The sequence below is a fragment of the Penicillium cosmopolitanum genome (assembly GCF_028827165.1).
Source record: "Penicillium cosmopolitanum strain IBT 29677 chromosome Unknown utg000008l:1.0-4398992.0:1.0-4402845.0, whole genome shotgun sequence".
NCBI lineage: Eukaryota > Fungi > Ascomycota > Eurotiomycetes > Eurotiales > Aspergillaceae > Penicillium > Penicillium cosmopolitanum.
The window spans coordinates 254,133-270,825 of record NW_026622678.1 but is presented as its reverse complement, the minus strand read 5'-3'; the positions used below and the strand labels follow the sequence as shown (position 1 = coordinate 270,825).

The 16,693-nt window shown below is 49.4% G+C and overlaps 7 protein-coding genes across 7 annotated transcripts; 3 read left to right on the top strand and 4 right to left on the bottom strand.

Annotated features, from left to right (window-relative positions):
* Nucleotides 1–132: 132 nt before the first annotated feature.
* Nucleotides 133–2,555, bottom strand: N7509_006642 (C2H2-type zinc finger protein; the record flags this gene model as incomplete). The annotated part of the gene is made up of 6 exons (XM_056631279.1): nt 133–1,047; nt 1,100–1,150; nt 1,211–1,300; nt 1,347–1,360; nt 1,423–2,262; nt 2,327–2,555. The coding sequence occupies 6 exons, from the start codon at nt 2,553–2,555 to the stop codon at nt 133–135; spliced, it is 2,139 nt and encodes a 712-aa protein (XP_056486830.1).
* A 349-nt stretch (nt 2,556–2,904) lies between these two features.
* Nucleotides 2,905–3,836, bottom strand: N7509_006641 (fumarylacetoacetate hydrolase family protein; the record flags this gene model as incomplete). The annotated part of the gene is made up of 3 exons (XM_056631278.1): nt 2,905–3,486; nt 3,544–3,621; nt 3,675–3,836. The coding sequence occupies 3 exons, from the start codon at nt 3,834–3,836 to the stop codon at nt 2,905–2,907; spliced, it is 822 nt and encodes a 273-aa protein (XP_056486829.1).
* A 2,979-nt stretch (nt 3,837–6,815) lies between these two features.
* Nucleotides 6,816–8,354, top strand: N7509_006640 (tryptophan synthase; the record flags this gene model as incomplete). The annotated part of the gene is made up of 1 exon (XM_056631277.1): nt 6,816–8,354. The coding sequence occupies one exon, from the start codon at nt 6,816–6,818 to the stop codon at nt 8,352–8,354; it is 1,539 nt and encodes a 512-aa protein (XP_056486828.1).
* Nucleotides 8,355–8,959: 605 nt separating this feature from the next.
* Nucleotides 8,960–10,054, bottom strand: N7509_006639 (guanine nucleotide exchange factor SDO1; the record flags this gene model as incomplete). The annotated part of the gene is made up of 2 exons (XM_056631276.1): nt 8,960–9,915; nt 9,988–10,054. 2 exons carry the CDS (start codon nt 10,052–10,054, stop codon nt 8,960–8,962), a joined length of 1,023 nt encoding a protein of 340 aa, XP_056486827.1.
* A 615-nt stretch (nt 10,055–10,669) lies between these two features.
* cp3 (carboxypeptidase C PRC1) lies at nt 10,670–12,420 on the top strand (the record flags this gene model as incomplete). The annotated part of the gene is made up of 2 exons (XM_056631275.1): nt 10,670–11,201; nt 11,255–12,420. 2 exons carry the CDS (start codon nt 10,670–10,672, stop codon nt 12,418–12,420), a joined length of 1,698 nt encoding a protein of 565 aa, XP_056486826.1.
* Nucleotides 12,421–13,104: 684 nt separating this feature from the next.
* N7509_006637 (40S ribosomal protein uS13) lies at nt 13,105–13,998 on the bottom strand (the record flags this gene model as incomplete). Its single annotated transcript, XM_056631274.1, has 3 exons — nt 13,105–13,402; nt 13,696–13,861; nt 13,995–13,998. The coding sequence occupies 3 exons, from the start codon at nt 13,996–13,998 to the stop codon at nt 13,105–13,107; spliced, it is 468 nt and encodes a 155-aa protein (XP_056486825.1).
* Nucleotides 13,999–14,989: 991 nt separating this feature from the next.
* N7509_006636 (uncharacterized protein) lies at nt 14,990–16,549 on the top strand (the record flags this gene model as incomplete). Its single annotated transcript, XM_056631273.1, has 1 exon — nt 14,990–16,549. The coding sequence occupies one exon, from the start codon at nt 14,990–14,992 to the stop codon at nt 16,547–16,549; it is 1,560 nt and encodes a 519-aa protein (XP_056486824.1).
* Nucleotides 16,550–16,693: the final 144 nt, after the last annotated feature.

Sequence of the window (16,693 nt, the reverse complement as noted above, 5' to 3'; positions counted from 1 at the left end):
ATCCGGAAATGATTAATCCGCTGCAACAAATCAATCACCCTCAACAAAGACCCCATAGCCAACCTCCCCGGCAAAATAGAACCCAACTGCTCCAAAAACCCAACCCCATCCACACCAGCCAAGCCAAACTCTTCAAACTGTCGCGCATCCCCGGCAGTTAAAGTGACAGGCATGGACATATGCACTCCATCCTGCCTGCCAAAACACAAAAAGCAAGCCCAGACAATCCCGCAATAATATAATGAAAGAGGGGCGTGGATGGCCGGCTCCGCGCCAGCGGGGGAGTGTCTCGAATTGGCGCTGCAGGAGCATGGCGTGTAGGAGTGCGCGTTTGGCGTCGAGGGTGTGGATCCAGGATTTTGCGTAGGAGGTGTGGAGTGGTGAGAGGTTGGGGTCGTGGCCTTCGCGGCCGAAGGCGCATTCTAGGGCGTTGATGTCTGTGTGTAGGGTTATGAAGATTGAGTGCCATAGTATCATTGTACAGGGCCATGTGTGGGTGTAGGAGGGATGGGAGGGCGAATTGCTGGGTTTGTTGGATTGAGGGTGAGGGTGAGAGTTTGGGTTGTATTTGGTGTGGAAGGTTGTTAGGAAAGTGTGGCTTTTTTCGACCGTGTTCATCCAGTTGGGATTAGACGAGTGATGGTCTTGGTCTTCGTAGGTGAGTGCGTTGATTGATTCGAGGAGGCCATTTAGGGCGAAGTCGCCCGGGAATCGGGATCGGGATGGAGATATTTGGGCTGGAGATGGCTGGGCGAGGGAGTCCGTTTGGGACTCTAACATGAGTGATTTCCAGGTTGAGGCGTTGGATGCTGCGAAGAGCTCGTTCGAGGAGATTTGGGGCAGTCGGTCGATTGAGTGGCGGAGGAGAGGTTCGTGGTGATGTATTCGGGCGAGGAGGGCGTCATGGATGTGTAAACCTAGGATGATTCTTTGCTTGACTTCGCTTTGGACCCAGCTCAACCAGGCTTCTTCTAGAGATGGGCCTTCTGTGTCGAGAAGATGGTATTCGGTAGGTTGAAGGTTGAATAGCTTTGCTTTGCGGGCCCACTGAGACTTGTAAGCCGAGTGTCGTTGGAAGGGTCAATGGAATGGGACTCACGGCTATGACACTTCCATGGAATACATCAATTCCGGTTAAGTCTTTGGGTCTCTATCAATCCGTCAACTGAGAACTACGATAGAAGTTATACGGAATAGTCCAGTTCTTTACCCCCAATAGCAGACCGAATGTCTGTCCGATGATAGACGCTTGCAGGGCTATTAAAGATGAACCCCCAGATTTGAATGTATAAGTGTCCCACTGTGGCTGTCAGTGAAGCTGTTATATCCAGGAAGAGGCGACCTACCGATGCAAGAATGGCTTTATTCAGTCGCTCAAACATGCTGATTCCATGATTGACCGCGCGAGAAGAGCCAACAAACAAGCTCCCAACAGAACAGATAGACAGGAGAAGGATCGAGTTCTGCGTGCCTGGTCGGAAAGTAGCCATGTGAACCACGGGGAAGAGAGGATGGAGCTTGGAAAAATATGCTTGAATGCAAAGATCCTACCCCGAATCAGTATATTCCCAAAATAAAATGGCTGCTGGGGCGGGAACCCTACTAGAAAAGGAGTAGAGGGCAGTATTCCAGTTTGCACACGCTGCTGTAGTCGATCTGCCAATCGTTTACGATAGGTCTCATCGATATAGCTCTCCTCGTTTGGCACATCTGGTGTCATTTGACCTGACGATGCTATTTCACAGAATGTATGCCATTTTCTTTGAACTGTGTTGTTGTGTTGCTTTGCTTGGTGGTCGACCGGTAATGGTTGGGAAGTCGTGGTATCTAAATCAAATGAAACTTCCGCCGTAGGTATGTATTGCGATGTCGCAGAAAGTAGAGACATATTCACAGCATTCAAATCAAAGTCGTCCCCGGTCAAGAGGGTCTCCCACTCCTGATCCAGTCGGGGATCCCATAGCGGAAATGGTGGACTGGCCTGGTTTCTCCAAGCATCGGTGGCCTCAAGAGAAAAGAATGAAGCCAGGGGAGTCATTTGCGAAGGATAACTGTGTTCGCTGATTGAGAAATCTGGCGTCTGCTTGTCAATGGAGGCGCTGCTGGGTGGCGAGATCATGTCGTCCATCATTGTCATCTCAGGATGAATCGGAATGGCTGGAACACCCGTCGCAATTGATATCTGTGACATGATTTTGGGATCAAGACACCCATGGCTTTCGGATTCAAGAGCAACCACGTTTGTTTCGCTGCCTTCTTGGCCTGTCGCATGGGATCGCGAGTGGCGTAGGAGAGTGTCTCTGTCGAAGCATCAGCATTGGAATACCAGGGAGAGGTAGGTGAATACAGTACTGTCGAGCAAATGCCTTGCTGCATATAGGGCAGTTGAATGGCTTTTCTTTCGTATGTGACCTTAGATGTCGGGCCAAATGCTCCGCCTTTTTAAATGCCTGTCCACAGACCGCGCAGACTCGCTCTTCCTTGGAAGTTTTGCGGCGGCGGCGAGCTTTGATGCCAGCACATGAGGGGGCTGTATGGACTCTGCTGGAAAGCATGATTTGAAAAATTAAATCATCGAACTGGAGCCGTCATAGTGTCTATGTGAAAGGAGGAGATGAAGTCCAAAAGATTGTGCATCGAGGTAACATCCATTCTACACCCGAGCTTTCCCCGCTCCAAGATCTACACATTATGCCGAGATCCAATGATCTTCAACAGAGGCTGAGGCAGGCTGAGTTTAGACTCCAGCCAGGATGAATACAGATCGGAGATTCGCATGTTCAAAGTCCGAGCGGATTTAAATTGATCGGTGTGTCGCGTGCTATGGGCACCGCGTGAAACAAAATGTGGGATCTATCATGCGGGGCCTTTCCGTATATCCGGCACTCATCCACAACCTCAACCTCAACCGTGGTGGATGCAATTTTTGGTAGACGCAACGCCTTCAATCTCCACCTCAACCACATCGTCGTTCTGGAGAAATTCCTTCCTAAAAAATCCAACTCCCGATGGTGTGCCCGTCATGATCAGAGTTCCCTTGCGCAAGGTTGTGCCGCGAGAGAGATGAGTGATGAGTTGGCGCACCGTCCAAATCATGTCTGCAGTGCTAGTCTCTTGTTTCACCACACCATTTACCTTGGTAGTTAATCGCAGAGCCTGAGGATCGTGGATTTCCTCTGCAGCCACGATTGCGTGGCCAATTGGCGCAAACTTGTCAAAAGATTTGGCGTAGCAGTATTGCCCTCCAGAGTTCTCGGGAAGCTGGAAGTTTCGTGCAGATAAATCGTTGCCAGCAGTATATCCAAGAACATAATCTAACGCAGTATCTTCCGTCACATCTTTTGCATCTTTTCCGATCACAACGGTGAGTTCGCCTTCGTAATCGAGAAACTCGCGCGCATCGGCGTGGATGTTAATCTTTTCGAAAGGCCCAGCGAGCGCATCGGCAGGCTTGGTGAAGATGACGGGGTATTTGGGCACAGTCAGCTAATTGAATCAGGTATTATTAATATCAAGTTAATCAAAATTAGAAGAGTCATTTACATTTGCTTCCTCTGCATGCTGCTTATAGTTCAGTCCGATGCAAAGCACAATAGGTGTGCTCTCGAGAGGGCATTCCAGCTAATATAAGAGAATTAGATAAGAATAGGATTTTAGTATTTCAAATTACTTACCGAGTTAACCTTTAGTGTTTCTTCCGTTGCTTTCAGACCTGTGAAAGGATTTCCCTCCAGCCTGCGAACCGTATATTTATTCTCGCTGACGGCCAGAAGATCCCCGTAATGGACCCCCGACCTGGGAGAAGCGAAACGAACAAGTCTCTTGAAGACAGTCATAGTTGCTATTAAAAATAACCTTGAGAATATAAACCAGTTGGATTGTGAGGCAAGGCTCAATTTATACAATATCAGTAGCGGGGATGGTGAGCGAGATAGGGCAGAATGTGGGATCAATGGTAGCCCCGCGTGTTGATTAGTGGAAGGCCGAGAGCACCCCTTGTAATAACGCAATTTGAGAAAAATACACAAATTGCCTCGGAAGGCTTTGAATAACCTTGTTATAGGAAGGAAAGACCTTGTATAGCGGTATTATATTGGGTTGGGATGGTAGGTATACCACATGTAGCAGCAACCTCGGAAGCCGTGTTAATTGAATGGGACCCGCCTGCCCCTAAATTTATCTAAATTTTCGCTCTGACAATGAGCACCTGTAAGCTGGGTGCTTATAGATAAACTATATATCAAACAGAATGATGTGTCATTGAGTAATGTGACTGAACTTGAGAGGTTCTAACATTGAAATAAAATGATGGTGGTAACTTGAAAACACCGCCAAGATGTGTACAATAGCGTATAGTTATGAGGTGAGAAACCGTCAGATAGCCGATGTCTACCCATTGTACCTAGTAATGCTCCTTTATTCGAACAATACTGAGTACTAGTAAAAGGGAGGATCCTTTCTCCCGGGGATATATAAGCCCCCCTAGACACGAAGACTCTAGTGCCAGGTGGTGAAAGTGAAATTCGAAATAGCTGGTAATGTTGGTGACTCGGCTCCAAGGTTGTAGTATAGATATGCAGTGCCCAGGTGCGGAAGTGGCATAGCGAGTTCGAGCCGCTAAGGTAGAAAATTAATAGCCAAGTCATGATGAATTCACAAATCAAGATCACGGAAACCTACTCATGATGAATAAGATATTTGTTGAAAAATATATTGGACCAGCTTTTGGAAAATTTTGAAGGAAAACCAAATGAAGAGCTTAAGATCCATGGGGTAAGCTGGATTCATTGCTTCCATGTTCCTGACACATCGCATTTTCAACAAAACCGATGAAGCACGTGGAAAGTGTGGGACAGACTGAATGATTATTTAACAGGGCCAGGAACTGGAGAATTAGGCGCTCATTTATAATTTTCTTCTGAGACAGGGCTGACCAAAATTGCTTTCCCGACCGAGTGACCCGAGATCGGTGTCTCTGATGATATGAGCGCAATGCCGCATCATCGAGGTGATTGGTATCAATATTCCCCGTTTCTCGCAACAAGGATATATGTAAAGGAGACGGGGTATGTGCGTTCGTGGCGTGCGATGGCTGCATGTTGACAGCTCCGAAGAATTAGGTAATATTGAGCTCAGATCTTCCAGAATTGCATATTGAGCCCGAGATTGGGAGAGCATGGATTATTTTGCTGTTAATTATTAATTAACACTCTATTTTTGCTATGTGACACCTTCATACCATATATAGTAAGGCCTGATGTATCTCTTGGTCTAGATTTAAATCCCGCCTTTTCCCACCAAGTCACATTCAGGTTTAGAGATTTACAGTCCCCCCAGAGATACCATATTAATTTTTTTTGAAGAATTTAATTATAAGGCTTAATATCTTACAAGGTATAATTATAGAACATTTTCGAATTCCAAGAAGTTTGATCCCGAAGAAAAGAAACATACGTTTTAGACGAGTTGGTGGAGGCAAGGCGCTTACGAAGTGTTAAGGCACTGGCAGTCAGTAGATTCTCAAAGAACAGATTGCACGTATAGTCAAGCGTATTGGGTATTTTAAAAGCAGTAATACTCCATGATTTTATTTTCTGATAATGTTACATTAGGCCTGAGCTACGCATAATTATTGCATGCTACCTAAGCCGCTCGAGTACCCCCCAGCACCAAGGAAGCTCTCTAAATAGTCTCATAAAACCTGACTGGAGCCTTTCGTCTTGTACCAAAGGTCTCTATCATTACAGCCCCATGATGAGCAATCTTCGCTTGATCGGCAGGGCCATTCTTTACTTCTCATATACCGATGAATGTGTTCCACGAACTCGAGCCTTAGGGTAGTCCCATATTGTTTCTTTTCTTTTCTTTTCTTTCACCGGTGTTGTTTTGAGATTATGCGAAAGATTTGCTATTTATGAATTTTGAATATTATATTGCCAAAATTGCGAAGTACTTTTAGATTATGTATGGGAGGATCATGGTATTGAGAAAATCGTTGATTCTCTAAGAAACAGGATAGCGGTAGCTACCGAGAACTTCCAGGCTGACTGATATAGAGCCAAAACTGTTACTCTCAAGTAACCGAATAAATAATCAAATGAGCCTCCATATCAGAGGATTGTGCTTCACATGTATTACGATATCATGGAGAATCTGGGATATAGTTGAGTCTCGAGGCTATAGAACTGTGTTGGACGGGTCGGTAGCGGAGCGTGAATGCCGACCAAGCGAATCCCGTATATTCACTACTGCGCGTGTTACTTGAATCCCAATATTAATGATACTGCAATGACAGTATTATATTAATATTGAACTAATAATATTTCAATTCAGTGGGCCTCGATATTTTCGAAGACCTTCCTGGTTAAGTAGTAGGTCGACGGAACTCGGGATAGAAGCGTGACCATAGACATTACATTGGTCAGATCCAACTCAATAACAAACCATCGAATTGACCTGGAAATAAGCGAGCATCAGCCTCCTCAGCTGCAGAATCAGGGCCAAGTATACCAACGACATGAGGGAATCACACCGTCTCTGCCTTCCCGCATTGTTGTGGTGGTGACCCACGTGGGCGTGTTATACCCCAAAGCATGCACTGTATGCACTACGGTTTACCATTTACTGGTTATCTCTCACTCTTCTCTCTTCTCTTTTCTTTCCCTCTCCTCGTAGTTCCAAAAATATATACAAAATACCCCTCCATCCCACTTTCATCTTCTCACATTTTCCTTAGTGACACCCGTTGACTCGACTTTGCGATTTCAGAGTGTCCCAAATACCTCGATGCCTCTTTGTGGAACATGGCCCCCAACATGTTTCGATCTATGAAGCGTCTACTTTGCTTTACTTCACCTCAGCACCTCGATGAGACAGAATCGACCGTCCAGTCCACACATGATGCTCCTCGTCGGACTTCAAGTCGAAATTCCACTGCCCGGGCCAGCTGCCCTCAACCTCGAGCGCGAGAACGAGTCCCAACAAGGGTGATAACACTGCCAGTCTCCTCCATGTACAGCACCACCAGCACTCATACCTATTTCGTATCTGATGCAGAGAGTCTGGTCACTGCCACAACATCTCCAACCAGTCAATATCCTTCCTTGTCATCCGAGGTTCTTCTCAAGCTCGCCACCGACGACGCCTCTTGGGATTACGGCACACCGTATGTTCCGATTCTGCAGCCGGATGGCACACTGAGACCGCCGCAAATCTCATTCGGTGGATATGGCTCATTTGGGGGCCAGTTCGTTCCAGAATCGATCATGGGCTTCCTCCACGAGCTGACCTCGGTCTTCGAAGCCGCCGTCTCAGACCCATCTTTCTGGGCTGAATACGCCACCTTCCAACGCTCCCAGCACACCCCATTGACCCGGGCTAGCAAGCTCTCCGACTCAGCCACGGGGGCAACCATATGGCTGAAAAGGGAGGACTTGAATGATTACGGCAGCCACAAGACTCGCAATATCATCGGCCAGCTGTTGCTTGCTCGCCGCATGGGTCGTACAGAGGTTGTCACTGATTGCGCAGCGGCCAAGCATGGAAATTTCACGGCGGCAATGTGCGCGCGTCTTGGGTTGCGGTGTGTTGTCGTCATGGGTGCGGACGATGCACGAGCGCAGGAAGAAGACGTCCTCGAAATGAAGATGCTCGGGGCCAAGATCGTGACCGCTAGAACCCCTTCCGGTATGGGGTCACTGCGTGCTGCAATCACAGAAGCACTCCGCTATTCAGTCTGCAGATATGAATCTGTGTACTACCTGATGGGAGGACCTGTGGGCCCCAGCCCATTGCCAACCGTGACCCGCACTTTCCAGGCTCTCCTAGGCGAGGAGGTCGCAGCCCAGATGCACAGGGAGGTCGGTTGTCAGCCAGATGCTGTCGTCACCGCCGTTGGTAGTGGATGCGGTGCGGTGGGCCTATTCAGGCCCTTTCTTCACAGCCCGGCTGTTATACTAATTGGTGTGGAAGGCGTACATGCCGCTGCCTTGACGGAGGGTTCACTAGGCGTTCTCCAGGGCTCGCGCACGCTGATGCTTCAGAACGATGACGGTCAGATCATTGACTCGTACTCCATCTCGCCAGATATGAATCTTTCCACGGTTGGACCCGAGGTGGCGCATTGGAAGAGCAGGGGCCGCATTGAAATCCGGACTGCCACGGACGCGGATGCCCTGGATGGGTTCAAAAGTCTCTTGAACCACGAGGGGATTGTGTCTGGTTTGGACTCGAGTCACGCGGTGAGCGCAGCGTTGAGTTTAGCGAGAGATCTGGGTCCTGGTAAGAATATTGTTTTGATGGTGACGGGAGGAGATAACATTGGCATGCATGATGGGAGGAGGTTGGATGTTTGATGCCTCTCCGCCTTGTATGTCCCCTCTCCCTTCCTCTCCTTCTCCGTGTCCCCTTTCTTTACGTTCTTCTCTGCCTTATTGTCTGATGCTCATGATTTTCACAATACCCCTGCTGTGCTGATTTAGTTTCTGGAGTTTGCGTTCTGTTCAGGATGGCCTACATTTATACTCACCGCTGTATTATCAATGGCTAATGGCGATTTTTTGGGGGTTTTATAATTACATAGTTTTCTTTTTTGGTTTGAAGAATCTCTATTGATTTTAGCCAATCATTCAGTCAGTGGCTTATAGTAGATAGATACACGATCATTTTTTAGGGCTTGGGAATGAGCTCCAAGTTTTCAGCAATACTACTACTAGTACCAATAGGTAGTAAGAATGCACGTTCCTTGTCAAGCAACACAGCATTCGTACGACCCCAAAGTACCTGGAACTTTAATAACCAATCCATTATCCCACTGAAATGGTAATCTGGGCCCGACACACAATAGATTGAAACTTATTTCAACATAAACACTTTATGCTTTTCTAGTGGTTCATCAGTCATTTTACAGGGTCATCATAGATACATGGTCCAAGTCTATATTGGTCTGATCTCACATAGATCAATCTTCATGCGTCACCGACATATCCAAGACCTCCACTCTTCCCCTTCCGCGAGTTTCATTTCCAACAAAATCATTCAATCCTTTGAAAGCTCCCGGCTCCGCGAATCCAATCACTTCCCACTCGTCACCGCTCACTTCTTGAGACTCGACAGATTCGATGTAGTTCAGAATCTTATCCTTCACGGTACCCGGTGCCTTGGGACCGGTTTCCACCTCCTCATCGCCAGCTTCAAGATCGGAATCATCTCCGCCTTTACCAGACTTCTTTGTCCCCTTCTTGTTCTTCTTGTTGGTTTTGGGATTTCCGGCCGGTGCTTCTTTCTCCTTGCTCGGAGCAGCAGCACTGGGCGCAGCCTTGGCAGACTGTTTCAGGAATGACACCGGGCAGGTAACACGGAGTCGCATGCGTGCCCGCATCACGGGAATTGGCTGCCAGGCAATGAGCGCCTTCATGGCATCCAGCGCTTGACTCTTGGCAGACCGGGTGGCAGAGACACCAGTCCAGAGCGGCTTCTTAGGCTGAGCCGGCTTCTCATCATCTCCGCCGTTGCCATCGCCAGTCGATGGTTGTTGATTTTGTTGACCGCTGGCCGAGCTGAGCTGATCTAGTGCCTTGGAGATCATGCCCGATGTATAGACGCGCTTCGTGTTGGGGTCGACAAGACGACCGGAGACTATGTCTGGTACTTCCTTCTCGACGCGCTCGAGGATATCCTTTCGTTCGCGCTCGCCGACTTGCACTTCGCCCTTGCGCAGGATTTCTTGCAAAATTTCATCGCGGGGAGTGGCGGCGCCGAAGGCTTTGTTGAGTTCAGCCGAGGGGGCGGTTTGGGCTTTTGATACGGAGAGGAAGACGGTAGGCACTTGGAGGACGTTGTCGAGGTCTTTCTCGGCACCGGATCGATATTCGAGGAGCTTGTTCTTGTAGCAGGCTAGTTCGAAGCGCTTCTTGCCTGGAGTTGTGTATCGTTGTTAGTCTCAAGGCCTTGGCCATATACTAGACAAGTGTGTCATATCAATCATACCTTTCTTCAGTCGTACGATGGACACATTGGTGAACTTGATCTGGTTGGAGGGTTGGTTGATCGGCATGGTGGGATGATGCCGCGATAGCGGACTTGTGGATTCAGTTAAGGGCAGTTGCAGATAAAGACGATGAAGGTAAAGCTATAAAATATATGCGCAAGGCTCCGGGGTATCTTCAAGGGACCAACTGGAGAAAAAAAAAAGAAAAGTGGGATGGGATGGGATGATATTTGCAAGTTTCCCTTCTGGGGAGTCATCAGTCATCCGTCATCCCCTTACTGCCATATTCCACCGCCCTCTCCACCGCCCTGCTGAGTCACCTATCGCGGCCCGAAAGCGGAGTGCGATGACGCCCCCCCAAGGTTCCCAGTCACGCCTAGTCCAGTGACATCGGCCCTGTAACCCTTCCCCAACCTCTCCTCATCACTCCTCACGACTGCAGTCCCCTGCATCCTTCTCTTGAGCATCTTTATTGACTTTATTCCTGTATGTCACTCCATCTATACCTTCACATTGAATTTCATCCTATTCCATTCCTGCTTTCCCCCAACTCATCCATCCACCCCCAGCTTCCTGAGCGGTTACTGATAAGAGTTGCCGCATAGACCCAGACCCCCGCTTTCCATCATTAAGCTACTCAGATCGCCATTTACCATCATTATTCCCTGAGATCCATCCAGAATGAGAGTTATTCCCACCGCACTGCTGGTGGGAGCCGCTTTGGCGGCTGCCCCGCCCTTCCAGCAGGTCATCGGCTCTCAGAATGAGCAGATGGACAAATGGGCCCAACAGGGTTCCGACCTCTTCAAGCAGGGCCACGATGCCTTTAAGCAGGGTTCCGAGTTCCTCTCCAAGCCCCTGCAGAACCTTCAGGATCAGTTCCAGACCCTCTCCAGCGAGGCTCGTCAGCTTTGGCAGGAGGTCGCCGACCACTTCCCCAACGGCATGGAGCAGGCCCCCATGCTCTCGCTGCCCAAGAAGCACAACCGTCGCCCTGATTCTCACTGGGATCATGTTGTTCGTGGCGAGGAGGTGCAGAGTGTTTGGGTCACTGGTGCTGGCGGCACCAAGGAGCGGGAGATTGATGGTAAGCTCGAGGCTTATGATCTTCGTGTGAAGAAGGTGGATCCCAGCGTCCTCGGTGTCGATCCCGACGTCAAGCAATACAGTGGTTATCTTGACGATAACGAGAATGACAAGCATCTGTTTTACTGTAAGTTATACACCGTTAACCTTCTCGCTGTCCTCCTTCTAACTATCCCCAAGGGTTCTTTGAGTCTCGCAACGACCCCAAGAACGACCCTGTCGTCCTCTGGCTGAACGGCGGCCCCGGCTGCTCTTCCCTGACCGGACTGTTCATGGAGCTTGGACCCAGCTCCATCAACGCTGAGATCAAGACTGTTTACAACGACTACTCCTGGAACTCCAACGCCTCGGTGATTTTCCTGGACCAGCCAGTCAACGTTGGCTACTCTTACAGTGGCAGCGCCGTGAGCAGCACCGTCGCTGCGGGCAAGGACGTCTATGCTCTTCTGTCCCTGTTCTTCAAGCAGTTCCCTCAGTACGCTAAGCAGGACTTCCACATCGCTGGCGAGTCTTACGCTGGTCACTACATCCCTCAGTTCGCCTCTGAGATTCTTTCCCACAAGAAGCGCAACATCAACCTGAAGTCCGTCTTGATCGGAAACGGTCTGACCGATGGTCTCACCCAGTACGAGTACTACCGCCCCATGGCTTGCGGTGACGGTGGCTATCCTGCCGTCCTGGATGAGGGTACCTGCCAGTCCATGGACAACGCTCTTCCCCGCTGCCAGCAGATGATCCAGGCTTGCTACGACAGCGAGAGCGCTTGGGTCTGTGTTCCCGCCTCCATCTACTGCAACAACGCCATGCTGGGTCCCTATCAGCGTACCGGCCAGAACGTTTACGATGTACGTGGCAAGTGCGAGGATGAGTCCAACCTGTGCTACAAGGGTATGGGATATGTGAGCGAGTACCTCAACCAGGCCAACGTTCGCGAGGCACTCGGTGCTGAGGTTGACGGCTACGACTCCTGCAACTTCGACATCAACCGTAACTTCCTGTTCAACGGTGACTGGATGAAGCCCTTCCACCGTCTTGTCCCTGGTCTCCTCGAGCAGATTCCCGTCCTCATCTACGCCGGTGACGCCGACTTCATCTGCAACTGGCTCGGCAACAAGGCCTGGACCGAGGCTCTCGAGTGGCCCGGCCAGAAGAAGTTTGCCGGTCTGGAGCTGGAGGACCTTGTCATTGAGCAGAACAAGCACACTGGCAAGAAGATCGGCCAGGTCAAGTCCCACGGAAACTTCACCTTCATGCGTCTGTACGGCGGTGGCCACATGGTCCCCATGGACCAGCCCGAGTCCAGCCTGGAGTTCTTCAACCGCTGGCTGGGTGGTGAGTGGTTCTAAGCGCCACGCAACTTGCTGTACCCTACTGCATTGATTTTCCTATCCTTTTCTCCGGTGGTGTTTGTCTATTCGACTTTCGGTTGCATACAGGATTTGTCGTATGACTTGTGAAAGAGGATTTAAACTAGCAGAAAGTAGTATTTTGCCTCTCGCGAGGATGTTCGCTTATGCAAGTATATAGTGTTTAAGCATTTGAATGAATTGATCATTTCGGATATTGAATGGATCGATGTAACAAGTAGCATCACAGGGCTTGTCAGGAGTGAGCTCCGATACGACCACCCTGAGAAGCCAACCTGGGCAGTAGTAGTAGTAGTGTGTTGAGTAACTTCATAGACCACCAGATACCTAGGACCCCAGCCTTGGGAGTAGCAATGAAACGGGAGAACCTTGGAACATTGAGCAGCTCCATTATGAGAGATGATGTGGGGAGGTTACATGGAAGTCTAGAACAGCCAGGCACCATCAGTGACACACGACGCTACTCTACTCTACTTGTAGAAAGTCGCCTGGAATAGGTACGAGGAAAAGCAAATCGGTTCGTTGCATAATGGTATGATTCATTTTCAATTTTTTAGACCGGGCACACCCAGTCCAGCGGGGAAAAGATCCCACGGATGCCCAATAGAAACACACCGACAATAAAGGAATCCCTCCATAAACCCCCGGAAAACGACGAATAGTTTAGCCCTTCTTCTTGCTGACACCGACGGTGCGACCGCGGCGGCCAGTGGTCTTGGTGTGCTGACCACGGACACGGAGGCCCCAGTAGTGACGCAGACCACGGTGGGAGCGGATCTTCTTGAGGCGCTCGAGGTCGTCACGGAGCTTGGAGTCCAGAGCGTTGGAGACGGCCTGGGAGTCCTTGCCATCGGTGATGTCGCGCTGTCTGTTCAGGAACCACGAGGGGATCTTGTACTGGGTAGGGGTCTGGAGGATGGTGACGATGCGCTCGAGCTCTTCGGTGGTGAGCTCACCAGCACTAAAGTAGGAATTTTGGTCAGCATTTCGTCTCCTTGTGAGTTTTCACCAGCATCTATCTGCAATGTCTCGAGTGAAGCCTTTTGGAGGTCGTGGTGTCGTGGTGATGATTTTTGTCCTTTGTGTGTGCGTTGTTGTTTCCCGGTGGACTTTCGAGGCGGTAGAGAGAAAAAAAAAACCCGGTCGTTCGTATAATTCATGCCGTTTGATCCTTGTCGTCTTCCTTCAAATTCCACGCCCAATTCGAGACATTGCAGATTGATACCGAAGTCGTTGATTGTAGTCGAAACGTACCGCTTGCTCAGGTCAACATCGGCCTTCTTGCAGACCAGGTTGGAGTAACGACGACCAACACCCTTGATCTGGGTCAGGGCGAACATGATCTTCTCCTTTCCATCGACGTTGGTGTTCAGCAATCGCAGAATGTACTGGAAGTTGCTCTTCTCCCCTGAGACGAGCGCTATTCGAAAAAAGGTCGCATGTTAGCTATTGACGAGTTCTGATCGAGAAATTGCGGCCACGGGGTATTTTGAGCATCTCTTGAATGTTGCGGATTTGAAGGTATCGTAGGAATAGGGATTTTTGGAACGTACACATGATAGGCGATTGGCGCGATGGTATCGCGATGTGTTGTCGACTAGAGGGATGGAGGAGGAGGAAGGCTCGAGATTCCCGGCTTGTGGGATTGATTCGGATAATTGGGACACTAACCTGACTGGGTCTAGTGTGCGAGAAGGGCTCGCTTAATGGCGCTAGTCCGAATAGGGTTGGTGGATCAGGTGACACCAGAGAATGGGTCACATGATGAAACCATCAGGTGATGTATTGTCACTTGGTAATACCACCCAAAAACTTTGCCAGGCCTTACTGGTATCTTTCATCCCTGTCCAAAACCAGCTACCCTAGGATACTCTTAGGATGGATTCAATCGTTCTTTGTTTCCACAAAAATACTACTCAGCATTCAATTCACTCACAAGCTCGATATCTTGTCAATTGAGAATGTGGGATACCCCCTCCACCTCTCCGTTGGAAGTATCAATTCACGGGAGCACGGTCTGACTGTCTGGCTCACTATGTACGACTCTACCAGAGAACTTTATCTCCAGCTTGGAATACCACCATGATTTTTGAAGGGCATTTAGCTTCTTCCGAATCAGCAAAATACTTCTTTCTTTCTTTCTCTTTACCTTTTTTTTGCCAGGCATGGTGTCCTTCCAGCTTGGCCCTCGATGTTTCTTTCATAGGTCTCAGATCATGTTCCTTTCGCCAATCATGGAAACTGATTTAAACTTCCCTGGTCTCGAAAGACGACTCGGGATCAAAGGATTGCCGTGAATATTATGTCAAAGAAAATGAACAGAGGCAGCCATAGCATGACTGTCCTACGGTTCCTTTGACTCGAGGAAGCTCTTTGACTCGACATAAAGTCCCCCTCGCTCCTCTTGCCATGCCATGAATGCACTTGAACATTCTTCCACCAGGGAATGACTAGCACGCTTCCACTCTGGATTGTTGGTTTCTCTTTTTATATAGTACTTTCCAGCGACATCGCCAAACTGAAACCAACCTCAATCTATCTTCTCAATATGGCTGATGAGCCCATTCAATACGGCCGGGTGAAAATTCCCCAGGGCTTTCCCAAGGAAGAGGATTACGATCCACCGCCTGCTCCTTCACCCTATTTCGACCTGTGGTTGCTCCCAGACCCCCCGGACGATGCATGCGTTTGTTTCAACCGTGCATGGACTGCCTTTGAAAATGAGCGCGCGTTGTCCAGAGGCGTCTTGGGGACTCTTGCAAAACACCATTTTTGGGGCATCGACTGGCACCGTACCTACAAAATGAAAAAGAGTGTCATTTTAAAGGGCCTTTGGAAGCTTTTCTACTATATGCCTAAACGTAACCGACCTCAGACCTTGGGTGAGCTGGTTGATCTTGATCGGGATGCTGGCCCTCGACTCTTAGGATATGAACCACGCGAAGCAGACCCTCAAAACTTGCAAAACGCATCGAACCACGGGCTAGGTAGCCATTTTGATGATGGAACAACAACTGCCGGGAAGCTTTCCGCCAGGACTATAGTTCCACCCCAGCCTGTCAGTATCCAACACCCCCGTATGCCTCCTGCGATGCAAGATCGTGCTAGTTACGACCCGCCATTCACTATGCCGGAGGATGCAAAGGGACTTAACTTACGTCCAAGTCATGTTCGGCAATTTCTCTTCCCGCTATACAGGATAATGCTTCCCAAAGAGCCCTGGACTCCCTTGGACCCTGTGGATGCACCCGAGGTAAAGCGTGAACCTCCAACACGACGAGATAAGCTGATCCTACGAAGACAACAAGCCTCAGAGCTTAATGAATCCGAGATCCCCAGACTTAGTGATGGAAATCCTCCTTCTAGTGATTACCCTCCACTTCCCAGGCCAAATTACGCCACCGAGAAGAAGGTCAATGAAGCGATCGTGGAATCCTTGATGAAGCTCACTTACCATGAGCTTCAAAGGCATGACACTGCACCAGCGCGTGGAATGGCACCATATTTCCTTGCAGAAAACCCCACGGATTTGGATATCATCCAGGTTTGTATGGGGACCAGAGTTTTTGAGGTGAACATTGACCTCAATAGCCTTGAGATCAGCCCCCTAGGGAAGTTATGCCAATATCAAGGCAGAGGCCCGGTGGGATCTGTCGCTACTGCGTCCATTGACACCATCATTGTTATGGGAATGTTGACCGAAGCCGGCTGCACTGCCATCGATCGTTATGTGGGGAGACATGAGCTCTTCGATGATGTCGAGATGGCCTACATTGAGGTGACTAATATGAACTGGGACTGCATGGATGCTGAACTGTCCGCGGAGCTTCGTGATTCCTTCTTCCGAAAGCTACACACTAACTATCCTTCCTTTGCAATGGGGCAAACTATCCCCCCTTGGGCGGTATGGGCGAAGCTAACGAGAAACTTTGCGCAATTTCAATACACATTTCAAGACCGCTCTCATTACTGTGGGTGCGAAAACAAGACCTGCGAGGATAGCCCTGTCACGATTGGCAACTGCCTTTTGCCCCCTTTTAAACCAGAGGACCGCGATGGAGTCACTCCAGGCGCTCTGGTCAGCCGGAAACTAAGGAGTCGAGCATAAATGGGGCTGTGAAATATGTAACTTGACAAGAGGGGAAGGACGTATCACTGAACGAACTATAACCAGACTTCCACCCCGGTTGTCCTTGTTGACCAACTCCGAAACACGACTCGTGGATCACACGGCTGATTTCACTTTCAGTTA